This window comes from Ascaphus truei, chromosome 1 (assembly GCF_040206685.1).
Source record: "Ascaphus truei isolate aAscTru1 chromosome 1, aAscTru1.hap1, whole genome shotgun sequence".
NCBI classification, from domain to species: domain Eukaryota; kingdom Metazoa; phylum Chordata; class Amphibia; order Anura; family Ascaphidae; genus Ascaphus; species Ascaphus truei.
The window spans coordinates 106,086,745-106,107,458 of NC_134483.1; the positions used below are offsets into that span (position 1 = coordinate 106,086,745).

Consider the following 20,714-nt stretch of genomic DNA (forward strand, 5'->3'; position numbering starts at 1 on the left):
CTGCTTCCATGATAGCGATCTGCACTACGCCATCACGTTCCAGGTCTACGGCCATTTGCAGGTCACGCTCTCGCAGGCTATCTTCAGTATTTGTTTTTGACAGGTAGGAGAGATAGGCCCATGATAGCATTTGGTAAAGCCTATAGCATGACCTTAGTTGCGCTATAGCTTGCTTAATCTGTATTTCTTGCTCGCTAATATTTGTGGCATTACACATTTCAAGTTCAGTATTTTCCCAGGCCTTCTCTAACTTGTCGCGGTGTGCGTCAATGTCACTTTTCGTGGGCCTTTTGTGTAAGTGTCACTGTCCGCTTAGGCCTGGCACCTTCTTGCATCTTTTGCAGTTGTATAGCGGCCTCAGCATCTGAGTTGTCACTCTCATGTGTGGTGTCTGGTGAGCGTCCAAGTTCTGCCATGCTGCCGGTGTATGTAGGCCTTTAGCCAGTGCGTGTGGCGTGCATTCTGTAACCTGTGTCAGCGATGGACAACTGCAGGCCCGCCAACAGAAATCGTGGGGCCCAGGACAAACGTTTTAAGCCCCCCAATACATATAAAAATACCCCCAATACATATAAAATACAGACTTACGGGTCAGGCCAGGCCCGGTGTTTGAGGGGGTCTACTGGCTGGGGGGGCCCGGCCGGCGCTGCACATTTCCCCCAACATCTGGCCAGGCCCTGCTGCCGGTCCGACTCTCAGCTGCCTATAAGCCTCTTCCTTTCCTTGCCCCACGCCGCTGAGCTTCCACTGCCAGCGTGTGACGGGGCTCTCTGACGTCAGCGCCGGAAGCTTGACACAGCTTCCGGCGTGCCATGCGCTGTCAGAGAGGCAGTGGAAGCTCTGTGGCGTGGGGCAAAGAAAGACTTCTAGGCAGCTGAGAGTCTGAGCCCGGCCGCGACCGGTAGCAGGGCCTGGCCAGAGGTCGGGGGAAATGTGCAGCGCCGGCAGGCTGCGCCCTCCCAGCCAGCAGGCCCGGGACACCAACCCCGGCCGACCCCATGTTGGCGGCCCTAGACAACTGTCTCAGATGGTGCTGGTCAGTGTCACGCAGCAGTCAGCGTAGCGATAGCTGTACTTATAGGTGTCCGTGGCTCTGACCCTTGTCCTGGCAGATGTCCGCTGACATGGCCCTTGGTTGCCCTAGCCGTGGGAACATCGCGCAGGTTTAGGTGTAATGGCTGTACCTCACTGTTTAGCTGTGCAGAGCTGCAAACTCAGGCAGGATAGGAGAGTGACAGTGCAATGTATGATGCACGGATCCTTTAAACCAGGGGGGCGCAAACTTTTTTCCCTGCGCCCCCCTGATGGCTGTCCCCTCGCTCCCGCGCCCCCCCCAACCCCAACTTACCCGCGCTCCGGCGTAATGACGTCACGTTGCCATAGCAACGTGACGTCACATGACCTCGCGGCGTCATTTTGACGCCGCGTTGCCATGGCGCCGCAGGGAGGAAGCCGCCGGAGCCACGGTAAGTTAGGTTTACAGAGGCCCTGCAGCTCCCCCGGCAATGAATTTAAGTGCCTTCGGGAAGCGCGCGGGGCCTCTGTAAACCCCGCGCCCCCCGTCGCCAGTGTCGCGCCCCACAGTTTGCGCACCGCTGCTTTAAACAGTGCTGCAGCTTCTGTGTCTATGAAACTGTTTTTAAAGCTGCAGGCTACATATAGGTGTCTCAGCCTGTCTCCTGTAGAGTTGATTTGTACTGTTCTGGCCCAAGCACACCCTGATAGATGCGTAAAGACAGGCAGGTTAACTCAATCCCATATATCAAGCAAGTGAACCTTCTTACTTGCTGAAGTGTTTATTTGTATTATTTGTATAACAACATACAAATAAAAAGGGGAAGGTAAAGTACTGAATGAACACTGGGACATGAAAGCAATGGAGGGGAAGGGGAGCTATGAGGGAAGTGGGATAAATGCAAGATATAGGGATAGGTAAAAATCCATAACTTTACCAGAATAGGAGAGATGACTGCTCAAAATGGCTGCTGATACTAAAAGACAGAATGCTGGTCTGGTTTGACGGGAAATTAACTGGGACAATACCACCTGGCAAGGGAAGGGGGTTCTGTCCATCCTGGTAAAAGGCAGGGGGGGTTGCCAAGGCAACTGGCTGAAACCAAGAAACCCACAAGGGATCGCAACATTGTTGCAACAGCTAGGCTGAGGAGTGCTGGCAGCCTGAAGACTGAGGGGAAAAAAAACCACAATCCTGTTCCAGGACAGTTATTAAGCCAATGTGTTGCTTTGTACACCGATCTAACAAGAGATGTGCAAAGAGCCATGTGGAAAAAAATGAAAGAAAGCAAGTGAGACGGTGGAAATGTGTCATTTCTGCATTTTAGCCCTTAAAGCAGCAACCCTATACGTTTGTTTAAAAAAAAAAAAAAAAATAGTTGTTTAGTATTAGATGATACTTACTACATTTTTAAATATTTTCCCCCCAGCTCAATGCCTTTTCCCCCATAGGGTTTTAATAATGCACAGAGCATTCTTTGGCTGCTAAGCAACCATTTTGAAAGACATCTAGGATCCCTGGCTTATGTAATTATTTCTCATTAATGCTACTCACATGCTGCGCATAGTAAAACAAACACAAAAATAAAAGTGAAGTGTGGCCAGGACGGCTGCTTTCAAAGTTCTGCGAATTTGCCAAGAATCGAACATTGTGCAAAAAAAAAAAAAAAAAAAGAAGTTGTTTGCGAGTGCTTTTTGTAAAGTTTTGCATCTCTCTAGAGCTAACCACTCCATGAAAGTTCTTTATTTTCCTGCTGTTAGACAGATACACAAAAAAAAACCCATACAACACACAACTTTATCAAAAATGTACTTTTTTATTTTTCACAAGGAAGAGCAATAGGAAAACGTAACATTTTCCAGTTTTTTTTATTTATTTATTTATTTTTTTAAACTGGAGCCTACAATAAACGTACAGCACCAAAAGAAAAGAAAATGGTCAAACAGCCATAGAATAATATCTATAAGCATACATTTAATATTGCACTTTGTTTCTCAAATTGTTTTGGATTTTACTCATTTGTTCCCAATTAAGAATCAGGAAACTATCTTGAATACTGGACTACATATGTCAACATGTGTGATTTTGTAAGGAATTGACCAATATACGAAAAGAAATTAAGAAAAACAATAATGCCTCTAATAACAGAGTAAATAAATACTTTCACAAACTTTGCAGAAGTTTTTTTTTTTTTAAAGAATTTTGTTTTACCACATTCTCATGCGATACAGTGCCAGTGGCTTTAATGCTGCTAAACTTCACATACATTTGCAGTGGCTAGAATATTGGTCAAACCTACTTCATATGCAACCTTAGCTTATAGCTTCATAGGTAAACCAGGAATTGTTCCCTTGTTTCTTAAAACACGGAAAAAATTAAAATGACAATACAAAAAAAAACAAAACAATGTGCTTTAATGCCAACTATACCACCACTCTAGAGAAACCGTGAAGGCGAGAGGAAACATCCACGCAATGATTAAAAAAGTAAAATTACTGTCACTTCCTCCTAAACCAATACCATTTCTGTTAGAGGAGACTGTGTCACTTAAAACGTGACTAATTCAACTTTAATGTTTCTTCACTCTGGAAGCTTTTAATGTGGAATTATTACCTAAATTAGCTTTAAAAAAAAAAAGGACACTTGCAAAAAGTATATTTTTGCTTAACGTCAATAACTCTTGAAACAAGATGTTTTTTTAACCAGCAGGGAGAATGAATGGCAATTGTAAAGAAGGAACTTTTTGAAAGTTGTACGAAAATATTGCACTCCAACAAAACTGGTAGATTTATAATTAAAACATTATTTATAAAGAAGGGGTTAAGAGGGACTGGTGAATAACTCAAGACATTTTGCTATAGTGCAAATATCCAGCACAACTTTCATAAACTTGTTTTTATTGGATGTTCTTTCCTCAGGGCTCACCTGTATGTAAAAAAAAAAAAAAAACCATTAAACGCTCTCACCATTCGTGCTACAGAGTTCAGAGAGTTTTGGTACAGAGAATGATAAATGTACTTATTACGTGAGTTATGATTCAGTATTTCCTAGAATATTTATGCTTCATGAATAACATATTGGGAATATTACGGTTACCCAACCAATGCTACAATATCTGCAACACGCTGAAGATTCATGCTTACCCTGTGCTGTAGCAGGAAGAATCAGTTTTCCATGTACTTGTTCAAAGCACAAAGTACACATTAGGGTTAGGGTACGCCGAGCACACGCCAACATAATTAGTGTGTTATTTCTGCACATCAATAAACTTTTCACGTGAAGACTATGGTTTCTATCATTATGAAATACACCCCAGTGTCTAGAGGAAAGAACACTCTAGTTTGCTGTTTACAGACAGCAATTAGCCCATTCTCACTTAACCCTGTCACAGGAGTCCCACAAACTGGGAAAAGCTTAGTACAGTATATTCTGCCTTGGCCTGTACTTCCTCTGGTGCTCACTTGTTTTATGCCCGATTTTTGCTCAAAACAGTCTCTTATTTTAAGTGTTGTGAATTTCATAGAAACATACAAAAAAAGGGAACAGGGGTTTCTTAAGATATTCTTGTGCATGTCATTAGCCAACATCACTACGTCCAACCCCTGACAAAGAACAGTGCAACATAAAAACACAAATAGCATTCCAAAGTTTGGCAAGTGATGAGTTCTCCTGAGATTAAGTGATATTTAGGAAGTCTGTAACAAAATCCTGCTTGGGGTGAGAGTATAAAGGCAACATGTCTTTGAAAGAATTTAAGATGATGTACAATCTTGACAGTCTTATTTCCTCATATACATTTTTTTTTACCCACTGAATTTGTTGCTATTCTACTACAGTAGGCTGCAATACAACATACAGCAATAAGGATTGGCATGAAGGCTTTTGATGTTTGTAAAGAAATCCACTGCTGAAGAGGTGATGCATGGGTGGCCAGATAGGACAATACTGAGCATGTACATATGCAGGTAGAATCCAGGCTACAACAACTCTAGTTAAAAAAAAAAAAATTAAAAACGAAAAAAAAAGTCAGTGCATTTGTCACGTTTCAGTTTCTCAAAGCTTTCGTTTTCTTCTTGATGAGCAGAAGAGAATTAAAACAGTCTGGCAGAATTAAGGAAAGCTGTAGTGATAGAAAGCTGCTCAACATACGCACTGAATATGTGCAAATTTTCAAAGTAAAAGAGGGATCTAATCCTCTCATTATTACTGTGACGAGAGTCTCGTTACTTGTACTGTATGAAAGCAGCAGCTTCATGGGTGTGCCAACAGCAAGGAAGAACTCCCTTAAGTATGGAGAGCAGACTCTGTAAAAATGCTGTAGGCGTCATAATCGTGACCACAGGTTGATTTTGTTTGCCGCTTCCAAGGTGAAAGACAAACTGTTTTCTTTGAAAGTGCATCTCCAAAATGGCTGCCCTATCTTCTGATGGGCAGTTTAAAAGTCTCATCCGTTCATCAAAACCAATCCACTCAACGAGATGGGCAGGAGGGATGCTCTTCTGTGGGCTGATCTGGGTTGGGATCAACCTAAGAAAAGAACAGAGGAAAGAATGTTATGGGAATGTATTCCCTTGTCATAAAGAGTGCAAATTCTCAGCAATGTTCATCCGTCTGTATTTGGATCCATCATGTTGGTCAGAATAGTTGGTTTAATTTAGAATAGACATTTATTTGTACCATCAGTCCAGTTGGCTACAGTAATTAGGCAAATTAATGCTAAAATAAGAATGCATTTGTTATCAATATAAACCATCCCTTCCGCGTTGTGTGTATTTTGGCTCTTTACTAACAAATTCTGTTATTTTAATGTTTGCTTAATTTATATACATTAATTATCTAGTTACTCATCATCCACACTTTTAAAAGATCCACAAAATTCCACTTTAAATAGACATATCTAGATCCATTACAAATAGAAAAGCATTGTGTAGTAATGTTGGCTCCCTCACATCTACTAATGGGTTAAAAACAAATGCATTTACAAACAGTAAGGCATGAAAGAATGAGACAAGGATTGCATTTCTTTTCCTATGCTCCATTAGCAAAGCATCATCTAGCGTGATACTCTACATTGTTAACCCCAAAACTATTCTTGTCCTCACTGTAAACTAATATAATGGAGTACTGTTAAATCTTGTTCACAAAATTATTCTTGCATTGCTCGATTCTGAATGGTGCATTGTCCTGGCTTTTCTCATATATTCACAAACAAACAAACTACTTATGTTCTTTGATGCTGGGCTATGAAAGTCTCATTAGACAGGCTATTAATCATGTAACCTTTAGGGAAGAACGTCAACAAGGCTATTGTCCATTTTCTGGTAAGGAAAGGGCACGAACAAGGACAGTTGTCTGAGCAACATATCTTGGTGACGTCTCCGATGTGAGGAAACAGAAATGGAACTGTGGTGGTGCCACTCAACTGTACTTAAAAAATGATTGATTATGCCAGGGGTGCGCAAACTGGGGGGCGCGGCGGTTACAGAGGCCCCGCGCTGAGATTGTGAGGCCTCTGTAAACTTACTTACCCGGCTTCAGTCACACGTCTCCATGGCAACGCGACGTCAAATGACGCCCATTGCCATGGAGACGTGAAGTCAACTGGCGCCACGTGTCACGTGATATGATGTCACATTACCCTGCGTCATTTGACGCCACATTAGAGGTGAGGGGGGACGCGACCCAGGAGGACAATAGGCAGGGGGGCTCAGCGCAGTAAGTTTGCGCACCACTGGATTATGCAACAGTTAGGCTATTGCATAGGACTTGTTTGAAACATTGCTTTGTGAAAAATGAGCCACTATAAAAATCAACCCCTACCAATGTAAAATGGTGGCAATTTGACATGGATGGCATAAGTTGACTATTATATTATTTTTAACTCCTGCAATAAACGGCTAAAATGTGTAAAGCAAAATAAGCAGATTTGCCTGCGATGTAGAAAGCCACATCATGTGTTCGTTCATTTAAAATAACCAACTTTATTATTGGATATTAAAGCAGCATTTCTGCCTGGCGGAGAGTGGGTTTATTTCTTTACCCTAGGCGTGAAGCAGAGGGTGTTCGTGGACCCACTGCTTCCCAAGATACATACCTCAGAAAGGGCTCCTGGAAGCACGCAATATGGTTGCTTAAAGGGTCCCAGGTTACACGAGCCAATAGGAAGCTGTGACATCATCCCTTGCAGCTTCCTATAGGCCCGTGTCACACGGGATATTTAAACCTACATTGAATACTACCATTACCTTTAGAGGTATGTATTTCATGGAGCAGGGGGTCCGTGGAACTGAAATTACCACGGTTGATCTCCAGAGAGCCCCTGCTTTCCACCTAGGGTGGGAGGCTTGTGGTGGGACCCAAATGTTGCTAGAAGAATTCTATAGAAAAATGCATCAATTCTCAATATTCACAACATTAACAAAGACAATGAATTCTTACAGTTGGGAGTTTGCTTACCTCTGAATAGAGAGGAGGTGGTAGAAAACGAAACTCTTGGATGTATGCAAACAGTGATCCTTGAAGTGCCAACTCAAAATTATCACACGCATTTAAAGATGAAAGATTTTGTCTTTGCTCTTCTGTGACAACTTCTGCATAGCTAGGAGGTGCTAAAATATAAAGAAATATTTACGGATTATTTAATATAAAGGCCAGAAAAAAAAAAGAAAATAAAAGGAGAATGCAAAAATATTTTCCAAAAAAGTAAAAAGAAATATAATCTAGTATGTTTGTCAATGTAACCAGAACATTTTACCAGGATTCCTGAGACATAAACTGGTTTGCACTCTGGTTTATATGCAACATCTCACAATCTTGTACACGCTTGTTGAGTATGATTTGCACGTGGTGAATATAATAAGGTTATTGCATCATGTGCCTGAACACTGATCTTTTCTGAGCATTGTGAAATTACCTTCAGGTCTTTCTGGCAGTGTCAAACCAAGCCAGTTGTTAATGCTATACTGGCTGCTCACACTGGATGTCCGGCTGCCAAATGGATGCAAGGGAATAGTGCCAATCACCAATGGTAAGTTAAGGAATAAATCCATAGCCCCTGGAATATCCACATATACCTGAAAAAACAAGGGAAAATAAAGAACATTTTTTTTCTAATCACCAACACTCAAGACCAATGTAAAAATACAAAAACAAATTAACAGTTTTGGGAGCTCTATTCCATTTAATATACAAAAGGGACAATATATATTAAGTTCATTTTTGTACTGCAAGTAGATATCATAAAGTAGCAGTTTTTAATGGGATGTATTACATGTAGCTTGCATTTCTAGCATGTCACTTTACCTTTTTTTGCGCTTCGAATACACAGGCGTCTAAAAAACATGCTCAGAATATACTATACTCAGAATTTGATGAAAGTTGGGGCATATAAAATACATATAAATATATATCTCTCCCTCCTGTGTGTAAAAATAATATTAGTATTAGCAAAAAGTAATAAAATGAACATGAATGGCGTATTAGGCAAAATATCTGAACATACATACCATGAGAGAATACTCCACACGGATTATGCTGCAATCGATGATGGAGGGCGACACGGGTGGAATTTTCAACAGTTTGCCATTCCAGGTCTCTGTTTTCCCAGAAGACAGAGACTCTCCTCGCAAGTTGGCAACAAGTTGCTTAACTTCCTTAATTTTCCCTTTGGCATAGAATGTCTGCGTTTGATAAATGGCTGCCTTTGGAACAACCATGCGGGAAGAGCAGTTCTCAATCTCAGCAAAAATCTGAATTGATTCACCTTCAAACAGAAAGAAGCACAGGCTTTAAAGGATTTGAGGAGGCAAGGAGAAGCTCATCTGGGGAGAGGAAATTAAACACAAACAGGAACAGCATCGCTAAATAAATTTAGTTTTTGTTGCTACCATTTATCTTCGCAGAAAGCATCACATGATCCTTTCATTATAAGAAGTAAAGAGTTATTGCTGTACTAAATATTCTAGGCATCCCTAAAACTATGGGGGGGAAAAAATACACCCACCAATGCAAATTATTTTAATGATTTTCTGCTAAACGTGATTAAAACATACCTGGGGTGTAGCCCTTCCTTTCTATTTTGGCACTTAAGGATATTGGACCTGAGGTACAGAACCAGCAACACAAGGTCTTTTCTTTTGTGCCTGCTTGGGGTGACTGGGAAGAAAAGAAAAAAAAAAAGAGAGAAAAGAAAATATGCATTTTAAATAAATGTTCATTATGGAAGACACACATTACTAAGATGATGAAGACAACACAATCTAAATAATGGTGTACTACAATTTTAAGACAAATTCATATTATTGGGTTGCAATTTGAATTCCCAAAACTAAATAGGATTTTAAGCCCATCAAAGTCAAAAGGCACTGGGAAAAACTGCTGCTGTAGCAAAAGGGTGCAATGCCTTTAACGCCAACATATAATGTACGTATAGGCAAAAAAAAGTTTACAAAAAAAACACTAGATTTTTTTTTAATGCAAAAAAGGTAAAAAAAAATAAAAAAAAATCTATACTAAAGATTACGGTTAAAAAAACGGATTGTAGCAAAATTTGTATTTCTGCAAAAAAATTTAGTTCAATTCTTACCAGTAATGAAGGAGTGTTGATATCTATATGTTCAAAGACTGTGAATTCCTTCTTTAATTTTACTGGTAGGAGCCAAGCTCTGTGCAATTCGGCTTTCACCCAATAGCGCACACTGCCATGTCTGCCTTCAAATGAGGTAGCAAGTGGTCTGTGCAGGATAAGAAGGCAAAATTAAGGATAATGTCCAACCAACATGAAATTCTTAAATTTATTTTATGGCAGCTAACTGCATCAAGCTCCTTAAAAGCTGAACATGGTTACAATAGAATTTCACTTTGGCATTGTAATCTACAGGTGCTCAAAAGTCAACGAAAACCAGAAATTGCACTAATATTTTAATGTCTCAGAAATAGACATATTATAGTGTTATAGTTGACTATTGAAGTCTTCTTTATGTGATAACCGACTTCAATCTGAACACAAAAACTAAATTATAACATTTTCCAGCAATGTACAATGTCTGGGATGTTTTTACAATAGACTTGTTTGCAAAAAAAATATCAAATCCTGCAGCAGCTTCTGTATTTGAGTAATATTGCTAAATCAGGATTAGTTATATCCTGATAACACAAAAACGTTTGGTAAATTGGAAATGCTCTTTTCCTAACCTATGTAAATGATCCCACTACAGGTGTCAAAATCAGGGGGTACTTACATTTGTGGAAGCTCAAAACTGAATGCATATTCATGCCTTCCTGAAAGGATAGTGGTCAGTCCTTCTTCAGAGTTATCATCATCTGAAAAAGTGCGAAACAAAACCTTATTAAAATGCAACTGTTGTATTATTGTACAAAAGGCAAATATTTGCCAGTTTACATAGGGAAACAAAAAGCAGTTTTTTGTTCATTATCACTGTTGTATAAAATATCAATAATGTCCAATTAGAAAAATCAAGTCACACATTGGAAGTTTCCTTCAACTATTCTGCTGCCATGGTATGGCTAAGGCTGCGTCCATGGATACTGCTGAAAGTGGGTGCTTTCCCTGGCCTTAGACAGCGCGCCGTCCGGGGGCGTGTCGGCAGGCGGGCCAGTGACGTCACGGAGCTGGTTCGCCCTCATTGGGCGAACCGCTCACGTGACCGGCCCTGCGCTCCGACGAGCGCGAAATTTTAAATTCTGCTAAGACTTACGCTTGCGGAAGCGAGCGAGCCCCTGCTAAAGCCGCTCTCATTGCGGCTGCAGGGGCTCAGTGCCGAGCGTGAGCGCGCCTCGGCAACAGCCCACTAACCATGGAAGTGGCCTTTGGCTGTAGCCAGGCAGGGAGGGGGCGCACTGGCGCTCATGCGCATTGACGTCACGCTCCCTGCTCGGCCGGGATGTTTGTGGCCAGCTAGGTGCGAGCACAGGGGCGCGCCCATGACATCACAGAGCTGGTTCACCCTCATTGGGCGAACCGCTCACGTGACGCGCGAGCGACAAATTCAATTTTGCGCAAGCAGCTAAGCGCCGCCCATGCTCAGGCGCTTGCTCATGCAGGCCACACATAACCGCAATGTGTTTCATCGCGGCCAGCGTGAGCGCGCCCGCTCAGTGCCACCCCGGGCCGAGGCCTAATGTCCCCATATTGCACTACATAGTATTTAATTTTAATGTTGCTGGTTCAATCCCCTTTCTATCAAAGGATCCACCATTTATATTTCTTTACAATGACCCGTAGGCGAAATTCAGCACTGAAAAGTGTTAAACATATTAAATGAAGTATAACTGCTTATGTACTATGTAAGTTGTACGATATAATAAGGGGGTTACTGAACATGAATGCGTCAGCAAAATATTTATAATTTCACATAGTACAGTATATGGTGGGTTAATTTTAAAGTGATGAAATGTTCTTCTTGCTCAATTCATCTTCCCTATTTTAATATTGCCTAGTAACCGTATCACATCACCAATGGAAATAATACACCGTAGAAAATTAGCAATACGATAAGCCAAGAAAACCAGCCCTTTGGAAACAATGGAATCTGGTGAGTGTCATTAAGGTCCTTCCCCACCCATAAAGGCGAGATATTTGGGAGGAGTTTCCATTCGCAGTAAACAACTTGACCTTCCCAGTCTGTGTTGGCAGGTTCTTGCTACAGATATTTAATCTAATTTTTCGGTTTGTACAGTCACAGCCTTTTGGATACAGTATAATTTATAATAAAAGGGAGAAAATATAAGGTTATGTATACTTTTTGTACACCAGTGCCAAGTACCAAAAGAAAGAGACGGATCTAACAAGGTTTAATTAATATTAATTCAACCACTTCACTGCCTTACAAAGATTATCAAAAAATAAAAATGTGATAAATATATTTTCCTGTTAACCAACCCTAATAAATATCTCTTGCTAGTAATGTAAGAAGAAAGAATGAGAGACCAATGTCATTAGAGCAAAGGTTTAAACCTCATTATTGCTTTATTATTATATTTTATTTAGCCTATATGCTTTGGAACTACATCCTTTTTCAACATTAAAAAGTGTGTGCTTTCTTTTCAGTTATAGTTTAATTCAAAATACACTTTCTTCCTTCCCCCACTGCAAAGTTTTTTGTCTTCCTTAATGCCAGCTCAGCAGTCTCCTGGAAGCTGAGCAGTAGCACTAGCAGAAGTACAGTGTGGTAAACAAGTGCTGCGCTGTCAATCACAGACAGACTCTAGCAGGAGAGGACCGGCCTGAACCGGTGCAAGCAGATCCTCAGCCAGTCTCGTATATGCATAGACATTACGTAGCACGCCGCATAGACGGGAAAGCGCATCCTAACCTGATGGCTCCGCCCGCTACCCCTCCCTCCCTCCGCCTTCAGTTTCCGGGTCTGCAACAGACCATGCTGGTTCCAGCCGGCAATACACAGCCCATCCGGCAGTAAATGGGTTAATATGATAAAATTATTTTTATAACCACCATATACTCATATTATAATTTTATCATATTATGAAAGTTATGCCATTGCTGCCGATTGAGGTCTCTATAAGCTGCTCGTGTTAGGAGGCTCTCATATTGAAGTAGTTTCACTCCATGTGAAAGACAGGCAGAGGAGGGTGGCTAGCTGCGCTGCTCCTTTCTGCCATGGGATGCAATACCGAACATTTTTTATTGGAAAGAAAGTCATGCATTTGTTTCTTTGCCAATGCATATATAAAACGACATTATTATTATTATTATTATTGTGTAAGATAATGCACTGCTTTGCAGCAGGGAGATTTTGATGAGGAGCAGAGTAAAATGGAGTCACAGACTGAAGTCAAAATGTCCCCATGATGTTCTTTTGTTCAGAAATAACCCTTCTCTCAAAGGAGATAATGCAATCGTTACACACCATCCGGTCTTTGTAACCCCTTTCGTGCCAGAGCAAGCTACAAACTGCTTTGCAATGCGCTGCAGATCCATCTGACGCATTTACACCCACATGGAATAGTTTAGTGGCAAGAAGTATGCATGTCTATTTCCTCGGCTGAATATAGCATCGTATTAAAGCTTTCCACGTGCACTGTAGAGCGCTTATCAGCGAATGAGGTTTCATACTTTAGCGTGTAAAAATTATTACAATGTATATTCTGAATATTATACACTATCAAATCTATCCCCAGAATGTGTCCCACTGTACATAGTATAGGTCTCCCCCTCCTCCTCCACTACTTTTGCATACTTGTAACATATGGCTAAGTACCCAGGAAATGAAACGCTCGACACGTCATAACCACGCCCACTTCATTCTCTTCAGCTGCTCCAGGGCGCCCTAAGCAACAAGGCCCACCAATCGCAGGCCTCAGCCGTCACCTTGACAACAGCCTAACAAAACCTCACCCTACCCAATCAGGTGCGCGCTGGGCGCGGCTCACCTCCCCCGCTAACCAAGCTTGTGTGAGAGGCGCCTGCACAGCTGCACGTAACAGGAGAGGGGCAGACACGGCAGAGTAACCCCCACACTGCTGCAGTGCACGGCCGGGTCCTCAACGGGTTAATGCTGCATATCACGGCAGCTCTCAGCCATGTTGCACACGTTTATTTTGCAAAGCACCATAGTGATGTCAACCATATCACCCACACTATATTACCAAACGGGGGGCAGACCCACTTCATCTGCAAGCATTATGTTCTTTAAAAAAGGGTCCCTTCAGAAAGGAGTGGGCTTTAACATCTAAAGTGCTTGAGATGTTTTCAAAATCATTACACAGCTGCTTACCAAATCCTCTCCCCCAACTGCCAAAATCAGAGTCCAGCCCTCTCTCTCCAGCAATAACTTACAGAATAGCACCTTCCACAGACCCCAAAGCAAACCTACCCCCACCCCTTTAATCATTAACCGTGTCCAGGCTCGGATATGGGCTCACTTTTCAGGTGTAGTGATGTACATTTATCAGGTCCAGGACCTTAAATGGATAGTTACTGGTTATAATGGGGACCAGGATCAAATAGCACTGCCATTGTAAAAAACTGCAACCCAAGTAGGCTTTATTCACAATGACAATGCGGATTGTGGAAGGAGAGCTGCCTTCATGGAGCATGTCACTGCTAAATTTGGGTCAAAAATGTCACCTACTGACCGGCTGCACCCACACAGTGCCACTCTGATCACCACGCAGGATAACTTCATTGCATGCAAACCCTGTGTCTAACCCTCTAATACATGTCCATGTCTGTTCAAAGCACAAACTATCAGCAATAGACCATTACCTTTTATATACATGCAATGGCTGTCATACATGTATTTTTGGATATCTTTTCCATCTTATTCTGTGCTATTCCCTTTAGGAACATATTAAGTCATGGTCACCACCTGACACTGCTGCAGCCAATCTCCTGTGAGAAGAGGAGGTTCCCCTCCCACTCAGATCTCGCTCTCCACTGACACCACTAGCCCCAAAACAGGATTGAACCGCTTCTAACAAAGGGTGGTGTAAACTTCAGAAAAACAAGATGATTCCTTCACTTCCCCCATACAATGACTTCTCTACCCTGCATTGGCATCAGGCTGCACCCACCAACCCCCCTATGTCCCTTCCTCAATCACACCAATACAGAATGCTCTTGCCCCAACCTATGGCCAAGTAGCTGCAGCACACACAGGAGAGAGCCCCTTGCCTCTCACACACCTACAAAAGTTGAGATGGAGATGACCAGGCTAGGAAAGGGAAAAAAACCATGGTGCATAACTGGGATCACTGGCTTCAAATGCACAAACAGTATACGTTTTTTGGTTACAGCATTATGTAGTGGGACTTTTCGCTTGTCATTATTTAAATATGTATGCTGGTCATTCGCATGTGAATGGGGTAGGGATGCCAGGGAAGTCTGCAAAGGCTCACACGTTGGCAGGGAAAATGGACAATTCTTCCAAGATGGAATTATTTGGCATTCATTTAGCAGCCACACGAAGAAGTAACGATGGCCAACCCCAAAATTGGATAGACTGTGACCGGTCATCTTCTTAGAAAATATATTAAGTGTTAAAGCAGAAGTGACACGTAATGTTCTGAGGGAAATATATTAGAACACGGGATATAGTTTAAAAAAAGACCCTCTTGATCATCTGAATGACAAAATTTAGAAAACATGCAGTTTTGTAAATGTGGAATTATTTACACCTGTAATCCCACAACTATCATTTACAATAGATAAAAAAACATGATTGTACACTTACCTCTTTCATGTCCAATTAGTATGTCCTTATGGTTAAAATATTCTACTTCTTCAGTATAGTTCTGTGTATAGGCAGTGTTAGATCCAGCATTTCTTGATTCAGTCCACCGTACTTTTGCATGTCCCCTTGCATGGATTTTAAGAGATTTCACTCTAATTTCCCCAGTAACTTCCAGATTCACCCTTCCTGAGACCGTATCCCCGCTGGAATACACGGGGACATTGCTGTCATTCAGACAGTCAAAGCTTATTGTTAAACTCTTCACCTTTCCCAGCACCATGTTTGTAACAAAAAAAATGTATAAAAAAATATACTGTAAGAGTGGGGGGAAAAGTTAAGATCTCATATAAAATGCGATCTTGATATTGCACTGATCAATGCCTGTGCCCCTGCAAATGCTGCAGGCAGGGTCAGTGCTTCCTTTGCTGGCAGTTCATTGAGAATGGTAGGTATAAAAAGTAACAGCACTGGCTGCTGTCACAGTGCTCTGATCAGTGGTCTCTTTACAAAGACGGGTGTCTGCAGTGTGCCGGCTCACTTATGTGCAGCTTTGTGAAAAACAACCTTACTGAGCATGCTCCTGACTCTGCCAGTTCTGCTTTTTTTTTTTTTTTTTTTTCTTCTTCCTCTTAGCCCCTTTTCCCTTCTTCAAGAAAACTTTATAAGACGTGCCCTTTTTCTCCCTCTTGTTTGTTCAGCAGCAGCAATTCAGATTGCTCGATTGGTAGTGCGCAGTCATCCAAAAATGTGCAAGATTGTGGGGGTTTAGCTGCAAAAAAATAGAATGGAATAAATGAAAAAATGCATAGAAGCACTGATGCAGGATAGACTTACAGTAACAAGGCTGCAGCCTACATTAGCTGCCTTGAAGGCCAATGCTGTATATGCACATACATGAATGATTTTGTCATACATGTAGGCTATTCTTGTACCTTATTCTTTACTTTAACAAATGGCTTTGTACATTTGCAGCATAGTTAAGGGTTAAAGGACATGGTACATAAATCGTGCAGTCGATTATTTGTGATTCTTGCGGTCGGAAAGGCACGGCAATACACTCCAAATATGTGCTAATGAAAAAGCAACTCCATTATTACAATGCCATTTTTATCGTATTCAATGGATTGTAAAGCCTTAGCGCAGTAATCGCCCCAAAAATGGTAATTGATTTATTTGTATCTTGGAAACTGGTGTGTCTCCAGAACGGAAAATAGCGCTGTTCAGGTGCGGAGGACTCATCAGGTCCTATTACGTAAAACAAAATCAATAAAACAAAAATTCTCCCAGTCCGGATTGTGACTTTAATGCTAATGCATGTTGTAGTTATACTTTATAGACATCCGGCTAACCAAATTAATTCTGGATATTATTCTATCAGTACAATCTTGGTGTGTACTCTGCACAGCAACCTTCAAAGGTGGTAGGGGCAAACCACTATTGACCCTCACCTATTCAGTGTCACAGATGCTTCTCATACACATTCCACAGTGCCAGAGCTCAAATACAATCAAATGGAAAGCCAAATTGTAAATAATTTACAATATAACAACCAGCACAATCTGCACAAAATAAATTATATAAAAAGTCATTGAGCTTTTGTAGAGCGTTAAACAAATTGAAGGAGATACTTGGCCCCATAGGTGGGCCACCACTGAAGGAATTCCTAAGCAATCATTTTATTACCCAATTACAAAGTAATTTGCCCAAGTTCACAGATCAAGGTCAAGAGCGTAAACTGAGCCTGGAATATTACCAACCAGCTTTTGTATGTAACACAATCCCTTCTCCCCATTATAAATTAATGGTGAAGTTCCACTTAGTTGCATATACAGTACTCGAGTTGTGATCAAGTGGAAAGCAAGATATGTTCAATATCTCTGCAAGTTTGGGCCCAACATCCTGACTGCAAAAATCAAAAGTACCAATGCTGGACTTTCAATTACTTGCTGTTTTTGTTCATAACATACTATTTATTAATACCAGAACTACAAAAAGTGGTTGTTTATAAAAACCACTGCAACATTGCTTAAACCTGCAAAATATAAAAGCTACTATTTTGAAGGAAGGAAGAAGTAAATCAAAATCAATTTGTACAAAAATTAAATATGAGCCAACTTTTTGGGCTTGTGAAGATTTAAAGCATTATTACCAACTATGCTATAATTATTTGGACAACATGATGCCTAATGCTTATATGGAATCAGAAATACATATCCTGAGTTGCGTAGTTTGAGTTCAAATAGGTGACACTCCGAAAAGAAAAAGAAAGGTAGGTGCGCCAAATGATTGATTCATGAAACCATTGAGGTTAAAATCAATAAATACACAAATGATTATAACGTGACATGAACCATTCCGGAGCATAAAAGGTCTTAATATAAGTATAAACACTAATAAAGTAAGTAAAAAAAAACAAAAAACAAATTAATTGCTGCTTCCAATACAAGGGACCCCAGTCCTTGGTTGTGAGATCAAAAGAAAGAAAAAAACATATAAGGAAGCGCAGTAAAAACGGGTAAATGGCAAATTGACAACTTTATGTGAATATAAAACACAAAATGAATAATATACAACAATTGTTATATTAAAAACAGTATTTAGAATAGTGTCCATATGATTGGAATCACTGGTGGGCGGTGATCGTAGCTGGCTGCTGCAAGCAGAGAGTCAAAAGGATAAACACAGGTGAGTAAAGCTGGTGCAAAATTGCAAAATTGAATTATGGTGCAAGGTTGAAAATTTCCTAGGACCAGGGTGACGGCCCCAGATGAATGCACAGATCGTCGGGGGATGGAAAAATAGTAAGGGGGGAGAGAGTGTATATGGGCCGTTAATGAGCCACTACTGGATGAGCTCACCCAACCTCCGATTGTTGTTTTGAAACGGCACGTAGGTTCCTCCTCGTAGGTTCCTCCCCAGCGAGCTCCTCCAAGTCTCAGATGTAAGAGACCAACTGAATCCAGCCACACCGGGTTTCCGGGTTTGGCGTCACGGCCGGACGTGACGCACTAACCCTTCCAGGCTACAGGATGAACTGTTGAGTCCTCCTCCGCAGCACAGATCGCAGAACGCAGACAGACACGCCAACAGCAACATCACCGCCGCTTCCTCCAAGGCACACAGCAGTGCCAGATGAGACCAGTCAATGGGACAAATGGGAGCACAGACACCTGGCTCCTCCTCCTACGCGTTTCACCATCAAAGTGGCTTCATCAGGGATACCATAGAGTAGAGATCATAGAGTATATATACCCCATGTGATTGCTGCACTAATTAAAAAATCAGCATTAATGTGTATTCACTCAATCAATAAAAACAAGGGGGTAAATGAACTCCTACTCACAGTATAAGGAATGGTTCATGTCACAAAAAACCACACAAGCGATTAAAATACACAATGATATAATACAATAAAATGAATAACATTAAAAAAAGATAAATACATATATATAAGTAGCATTAAACATAATAAAACAATCTCTTTGTTTAAACATTTAGTGTAATAAATGGCAGTTCTAAATCAATCAATAAATAAAATTCTCCCATCTACTATTGAAATGCTAAAAGATCAAGCTCCTCATTGAGACCCCTTGGACTCAATGTTTGTAATTTAAAAATCCAATAGGTCTCCTGTTTTCTGAGCCTTAAAAGTCTATCTCCTCTCATGTTAGTTTTCTCAATCTGTTCAATACCCTTAATAGAGAGTCCGTCAATACACATATTATGTTTTGTAAGGAAATGTCTAGAAACTCCATGGCCTACAAAACCTTTTAAAATATTTCTTCTGTGTTCTGTATATCGTTCTTTTAAACTTATTTTTGTTCTTCCTATGTAATAAAGGCCACACGGGCAGGTAAGTAAATAAATAACATATTTGGTATTACAATTAATGAATTGTTTAATTTTGAATACTTCTCCTGTAGCGGTAGACATAAATTCAGTACTTTTGTTAACAATATGTTTACAGGTCAAACAATTAAGGTGTCCACATTTGTAACAGCCTTTCGGGCATGTCGGTAACCACATATTTTCTGGGTATAGATCTTTTGTTAGAGTGTTTCCACACTTTCTCAAAACTGTTGGAGCTAAAACGTTTTTGAGATTTTTTGCACGTTTAAAAACAATCTCTGGTTTATTTTTGAGGGTTTTTCCTAAAATTGGGTCATTTTGAATAATTCCCCAATGTTTCACTAGAATTATTCTTATTTGATTAGAGGCCCCATTAAACTTTGTGATGAATAAACAATTGTTTCCATCAATGGGGTAATTTTCCCCTTTCCTTCTTCACTTTTTCCTTCAATCAGTGATTGTCGATTTTGCCCCCTTACTCTTGCTAACGCAACATCCAATTTATCTTTTTTGTAACCCTTTGCCAACATTTTTTTATATAATATTTCTGCTTGTTCCTCAAAATCTGAATCTTTCGTACAATTTCTACGGACTCTCAAGAGTTGACCATAGGGAATATTATTAATCCAAGACCTAGAATGGTTGCTTTTTTGGTCAAGGTAACTTTAACCCATGAACATAATCCGACATCAATTAATTTTTTAGATTTAGTTTTATTTAATGAAGGGAAAAAGATTTTGACTAAAACTTTTTTTTAAAAAGGTTGATTCAAATAGTTACCTTGACCAAAAAAGCAACCATTCTAGGTCTTGGATTAATAATATTCCCTATGGTCAACTCTTGAGAGTCCATAGAAATTGTACGAAAGATTCAGATTTTGAGGAACAAGCAGAAATATTATATAAAAAAAATGTTGGCAAAGGGTTACAAAAAAGATAAATTGGATGTTACGTTAGCAAGAGTAAGGGGGCAAAATCGACAATCACTGATTGAAGGAAAAAGTGAAGAAGTAAGGAAAGGGAAAAATGACCCCATTGATGGAAACAATTGTTTATTCATCACAAAGTTCAATGGGGCCTCTAATGAAATAAGAAAAATTCTAGTGAAACATTGGAGAATTATTCAAAATGACCCAATTTTAGGATAAACCCTCAAAAATAAACCAGAGATTGTTTTTAAACGTGCAAAAAATCTCAAAAACGTTTTAGCTCCAACAGTTTTGAGAAAGTGTGGAAACACTCTAACAAAAGATCTATACCCAGAAAATATGTGGTTACCGACATGCCCGAAAGGCTGTTACAAATGTGGACACCTTAATTGTTTGACCTGTAAACATATTGTTAACAAAAGTACTGAATTTATGTCTACCGCTACAGGAGAAGTATTCAAAATTAAACAATTCATTAATTGTAATACCAAATATGTTATTTATTTACTTACCTGCCCGTGTGGCCTTTATTACATAGGAAGAACAAAAATAAGTTTAAAAGAACGATATACAGAACAAAGAAGAAATATTTTAAAAGATTTTGTAGGCCATGGAGTTTCTAGACATTTCCTTACAAAATATAATATGTGTATTGACGGACTCTCTATTAAGGGTATTGAACAGATTGAGAAAACTAACATGAGAGGAG

At 40.3% G+C, this 20,714-nt stretch overlaps 1 protein-coding gene across 1 annotated transcript; it reads right to left on the reverse strand.

Moving 5' to 3' along the window:
• Positions 1–2,811: 2,811 nt before the first annotated feature.
• Positions 2,812–15,759, reverse strand: ARRDC3 (arrestin domain containing 3). Its single transcript, XM_075593099.1, has 8 exons — positions 15,229–15,759; positions 10,255–10,336; positions 9,600–9,747; positions 9,067–9,169; positions 8,521–8,777; positions 7,929–8,088; positions 7,472–7,623; positions 2,812–5,542 (listed from the first exon to the last, which is right to left on the reverse strand). The coding sequence occupies exons 1-8, from the start codon at positions 15,506–15,508 to the stop codon at positions 5,486–5,488; spliced, it is 1,239 nt and encodes a 412-aa protein (XP_075449214.1). The 5' UTR covers positions 15,509–15,759; the 3' UTR covers positions 2,812–5,485.
• Between the last annotated feature and the right edge of the window lie 4,955 nt (positions 15,760–20,714).